We start from the raw sequence: 6,000 nt of genomic DNA, 5'->3' as shown, positions 1-6,000 counted from the left end.
CCGGGGCGGCAGCCCCGTAGCCACCCCCGGGCAGGCCGCCCGCCACCGCTGGGGACCGCCTCGGCCCGCCGCTGCGGAGGCCCGCCGCCGCCTCGGCCCGCCTCGGGCCACCATCGCTAGGCCGAGGCCCACCTCGGCTCGCCAGCGCTGGGGCCCGCGGCGGCGGCTGACAGGCCGGCGGGCCGAGGCGGCGCGGGAGGGGGCGCGGCGGGGCTGCCGGCGCGCTCCGCCAATCACAGGCGCCGCTGGGGCCGGGCCGCAGCCAGTGGCTGCGGCGGGCGCGGGGCGGTCGGGGTCCCCGCGGGCCGGGAGGCTGCGCCGACCTTGCGGCTGGCTGCCGGGCGAGCGCCCCGCCATGGGCACGGTGCCGTCGGCGCTGAAGCACTGCCTCAGCTACCAGCACCTCCTCAAGGAGCAGCTGTGGATCGGGGAGCCGGGCGCGCCGCCGCCTGCGGCTCCGCACCCCGGGCAGGTATCGTCGGGCGGGGATGAAGGGATGGGATGACGCCGGCCCTGCGAGGCGCGGCCGCCGCCAGGGGGAGGCCGGGGCCGGCTGGGGGCCGCTCCCCCCCCCCCCCCGCCGCTGCCGTCTCGCCCCTCATGCACGTACCCTGCGTCCCTGCTGCCCGGGCCTCGCCCCGCTCCCGGGCCGCCTCGCCGGCCTCCCGCCGGCCGCCGCTGGGTGTGAGGGCGTCCACGGAGAAGCGGGAGCCGCTGTCATCCCCGCAGGCCGCTGGGCCTGGCCTGGGCGCTGTGTCCGAACACGGCTGGCAGTGACCCACCCTGCAGTGCACACACAGGCGGGCTTCCCTGCTAGCGCTGCGGCCAGGGATGAGGCGCTGTTAAAAGAAATCCTCTCACCCGTGTTTGCCCCCACCTGTTATAATCCACTGTGTGAAAAGTGAGAAAGGAGTTGTCAGGTGACACACACTTTGGCGAGGCAGCAGCATTGCCGTTGCTTCCCGGAGTTTGTAATTTTCAAAGGAGCATGGTGGGTCCACCTGCCCTCAGGTGGAGAGCCACGGTGGCCGGGACACAGAGCCAGAGCCCACGGCTCCTCGGGAGCAGCAGGACCATCCGTTTGGCCTGGGGTGCTCTGAGTACCCGTCAGAGTGCTGTGGAGGGATGAGTGAGGGCGGGTGCTCACCCTCCTGTCCACCAGTTGTGAGGAGGTCTGGAGAGTGGCTGGAGATGGGGGGGAGCGGGAGAGGAGGTTAGGTGAGGAGGCGTGTGGGCAGGTGGCCAAGTGAAGACACTAAGCCACGACTGCCCTAATCATGGCTTTGGAAGGAAGGGAAGGGAAAGCTGCCAGTGGCTTTAAGGGAGAGGCTGCGTCAAGCTGGAAGGACATTGGAGGAAGATTTCAATATGAAGTTCTCAAAGAAGAAATGATTCTGAGAATGACGTTGTCTTTACATGCACTTATTTTTTGGGTTTAATGTGTCCGAACTGTCATTCATTCCAAGTCTAACTCCAGTAATCAATCAGTGCTTCAAACGTTAAAAAACACAAGCCAAGCCTAGAACAAAATTGGTTTAAAAATCATGGGTTCTTAATATTTTTGAATACACTTGTTGTTGATTGCATCTTCTGTTTTCTACACCTTTCAGATATACCGGGCGTACATCTTCCATTTTTCTTCACCATCTGGAAGTGAAATTTAATTATTGGGTAGGAATGTAACTTCAGAGGTGGGGCAATCACGAAAAATACAATGTTCTCAGTGCAATGAAAGCTGGCAGTGTTGTAGTTTTGCTTCAGATGATCTGAGTTTGATATCTCAAAAACTATATATACAGAATACCTGAAGCAATGCTGTTGTGAGCATAGAGCTTTGTATAGGTAAGCTCCATACAGCTTCCAGCTATCACAGTTCCCTGAGAACAGTATCTATGCAGCATTGAATTTTGATGAAAAAATCAAATGTAATTCCTTCAGTTGTTTCTGTAAAAGTGGAAAAATGTTTCCTTACTGTAAAAGGAAATAAAATGAAAGGACTTTTGTGTATTAGACATGAAGCAGATCACTGTAGCTCTTCAAGTGCCCTTGCTGTATTTTGGTGCATCATTTTCTTTCAGAAGATGTGAATGTTTTTTAGAAGTTCCATCAAAATGGCATGATATGCCACTTGATTGTGTCAGTTTCTGCCCCCCTGTCAGAAAAAGCATCTGAAAGGTTCAAGGGCTTTTGCAACAAAGAGGTTTTTAAGTCAAAGACAAGCAATAATATCTTCCTAGAAAATCACATATCTATAAAAAACAAGAAGGTTTCTTTATTGTAATGGATGCCTGTAAATCTTGCTTCATTTTTGCAGTGCTCTTATTTCATTTTCATAACCATTTTTCTTCCTCGAAGGATATAAGTTCTTCAGTAAACATCAAACATGATCATTTACTGCTTATCCTCCCTATGCACTTCGATGCGATTGTAAGCTGCACAGTCTACTTGCAACCATTGACACTAATTAAGTCTGGAGTTGGTCACTGTTAAAGTTTTAACATTTGCTTCTGCAGTACCTCGCTGTGATTTTTATTAGATTATTTTAATAATTTTCTTTACATTAATCTGTTAACATTTTTCTCACCTGAATACTTAAACAACCTATAAAGGGTTTCCTTGTGCTTGAATGCATACTGTACCAATCCCGTTCAAGAAAAAACATGTTCCTCTTTATGTGATCTAGAAACCATACTAGCTCAAGTGATGGTTGTAAAAAGTGTTTTGGTTTTGTTTTTTTAAATTTTTTTATTGTTTTGTTGTTTTGACCAATATGTGCAAGGCAGTTATGGAGACACCACTGTAATCACATTTATGTGGGTACACTGAGAAATATAATAGGGGAAGGGGCTTAAAGTGCAAAAAACAGTTTCCCGGAAATAATAGAGTGCTTTCATGGCTGATGAAAATAAGGAGTTGATTTTTGTGCTGAAATCTTTTCAGGAGTTTTTCAGGATTTTTCTTTAAACACAAAGTAAAATGTAGGTGGTGTTAGAGTGTTGCTACCAGGGCTCTTGTAAAACTAAAATAATTCAGTTTTGTCTAAAAAAATCCCAAATATATAAAAATTCGGTTATATACTGTGCAGTCTAATTTGTAAAAGTCCAGGTTTAACCACTTGGAGCTGTATTGGAGGCAAAATAAAAGGTCCTAGACTTCATAGTGAGATGGCTTGGTCTTTGTTTTCCCTTAATTTTCCTGTTTAATTTAGCCAAAAATTTTGTATTTTTGCAACTGATTTCAAAACATAGGACTGCTTGAGGAGGAAAGTTACGGAAAAGGAGAGGTGAAAAGCAAAAGGTAATTGGGCTAATGGCTAGATGGTAAATAGAATTTTCTAATATCTATTAGTAGAATTCATTAATATCAATTTCACTCTTATTTATACTAGTCTGTATATTGTACAAAAGTTATCAAACACCTGACTCATCAATGGGACACCACATTCCTTTTGCAGTATCTTCATTTTATTCTGTTCTCTTAATTTCTTAATTTTGTTTGCTTCAGAAATACTGTTTTATGTTCCGTACAAGGAGATCCTAGTTCTGCGTCATTCTCTTGGCATTACCCCAGTGTATGCTGTTTTTATTAATAGGGCTGATTAATTTACTATTAAAGGTTTGAATAATTTTACTAAATAGGAGCTACATGAGAATTTGTTAAAGACATGGATTTAGATCAGAACTGTAAAATGTGCTAGGATCTACCTAGAATGGAGGTGGCAGCAGATGTTGCAGTATTAGGGAGATTTCTGCAGGTAATCAGGAGATTGCTACTGATGGTGACTCACAACACTTGACTGGAATTTGTCATGTATTTTGTGTTCTGTTTTATAAAAAGATCAGGCTGAGCAGCAGGGAGGAGGGCTGGCTGTTCATCTGCTGCTGATGGTTGTCCTCGAGCTTAGCAGGAGCCTTCTGGCTGGAAGGAGAGGTGGTCTGAGAGCAGCTGACATTGGTCTCATCCTACAGACTTAATATTATGTTTTCATGTAGGTTAAAATGGAATTTTAATGCATTAGGAATATGCTAAGGGACACAGCAGGGAAGAACTGGATGGTTAAAGAAGTGGTGTAAAAGACTGGGATGAAATTCAAGGATACAGAATTATTAGGTACTTTGAGACTAATAACCCAGACTAGAAACTGACATTATCAGTTACAAGTGATTGAAGAAGAGAACCTTGGAATACTCACAAATCATAGGAGGACTATGAGCTGCCAATACAGTACAGCTGTTAAAAAAATCAAATTAAGTCCTCGGATACATCAGATCAAGTACTTCCAGTCAAACAGGGAAATGTTAGTGCCATTGCAAAAGACTGTATTTGAGGCTTGTTCGGTTTTGGTTAGTCCTGTTCAAGAAATTGAATTCCAGCTGGGACAAGTTAGGTCTTTACACCACTGGAATGGTGAGGAAAATGGAGAAGAAATGTAAAATGACTGGTTTGTTTGATATCTAGTGTTAAGACCTGGAGGATGGGCAGACAGGCAGGGTAGAAGAGGAAAGAGCTGCTTAAAATAAAGAAACCTGTTGCTATACACAAATGAACGCTTACAACCTGTCTGTATATTAAATACACAGTAGAAATTTAAAGGCTAAGTATCAAGTGGTGACATTATTTAATAGCTTTCTAATCAAAACAATGAGGGGTAATAACCTATATGATTTAGGTTTAGAAAAAGGCTTATGTGCTGTGGTTTCCATAGTAGTGAAAATGGTTGGATTTTTAAAAGATGTTAAAGTTTATGTAATAAGTTACAGAAGACTAGATATTTAAATGATGTAAAATAGAGACAATTAAAATCCAGTTTTTAATTACATTGCATGACTTAAAATACTTTGGAAAAAATATAATTATTTAAGGTCAGAGTGTCAGCTTCGGTGTGAATATTCATCTTCTGCCACTTTAAATCAGTGCATCCTACTCTACTCTACAACAGGGTAGTGGCTAAACATGGCTAAGTAATAAGCATCATTCTCTTGTGTTTTAATGTACCACTAGCTAGGTATACTAAGACGTGGAGTATGTTAGGAGTTATATGGTTTGGTGAGGGCTGCGTCTACCACAAGCAAAGCAAAAATAAGTCACAAGTAAAACTCTAGTCTCTTGCTCTGCTGTATGTGGCTGTGACTGTAGGAGGTGTGGCTCTACCTAAATAATGCTAATGTGTCCTATGTTACCTTGTAGGATTTCTGTCATAAATTTAGGCTGTCATATGGGATGCAATACTCAGAATTACTTACAGTTGTTCAGTGTACTATCACTGGAAAGCACAGTGTACATTACTATCTGTTTTATAACTGGAAAGGAACACAAATTCTACATGCTAAATACGTATCATAATGAACAAAAGCTTGGGTCTTCTAATTTAGACATCTAACTTCTGCTTCAGTGCCTAGGTTGCAATTATTTATATGCTACATGCCTAAATATCCAGACCTAAAACACATACTCTTAAGATTCCCTCATCTCCTCACTGCATGACACTCTTGGACTCTTGGATCAAGAGATGGATGCAAGCGTCTTATTTTTGCAGTTTTAATTTGCTAGTTTAGAATTTGCAATGTACTGTCATGTTTTAAACATATGGTCAAAACCTCTCAACTTTATTTTTAAAGTAACTCAAGAATAACAATGAAAACCTCAGTCCATATGACAATTATGTGTATTTGTCTTAACCGCTTGTATTTGATGGTTGATTGTTGATTCAAATTACAGCGTTAAAAATGAGGCGTATGATATTATGCTACCTGGGAGGAGAATGCGTGTCTGTTTTATTTGAATCTTTTAGCTGTACCTCAGAGCAACTGATTTGAGACATACTGTATTTCATGTTCTTTTTATCTTCACATAATTATATATTCTAGGAACAAATTCACATTTGGAGTCTCTCCTTAAATAACTATTTAGGCTATTTTCATTTTTAATTTAATTTATTTAGTTTAAGAAGTACTATAAAAATTTGCTGCAAATCTATTGATTCATTATGACAAATACAAT

The 6,000-nt window shown here is 43.2% G+C and overlaps 1 protein-coding gene across 1 annotated transcript in view; it reads left to right on the top strand.

The window, feature by feature from the left end:
* Positions 1–226: 226 nt before the first annotated feature.
* HMGCLL1 (3-hydroxymethyl-3-methylglutaryl-CoA lyase like 1) overlaps positions 227–6,000 on the top strand; it is an 87,991-nt gene continuing 82,217 nt past the window's right edge. Inside the window, exon 1 of the mRNA XM_055811063.1 lies at positions 227–472. Coding sequence (XP_055667038.1) covers positions 356–472 — 117 coding nt within the window. The 5' untranslated portion in view covers positions 227–355. The remainder of the gene's footprint in view (positions 473–6,000) is intronic.

The sequence above is a fragment of the Falco peregrinus genome, chromosome 7 (assembly GCF_023634155.1).
Source record: "Falco peregrinus isolate bFalPer1 chromosome 7, bFalPer1.pri, whole genome shotgun sequence".
In the NCBI taxonomy this organism is placed as follows: domain Eukaryota; kingdom Metazoa; phylum Chordata; class Aves; order Falconiformes; family Falconidae; genus Falco; species Falco peregrinus.
Note: the sequence above shows the minus strand (reverse complement) of the source record. Positions and strands in the feature narration are given on the sequence as shown.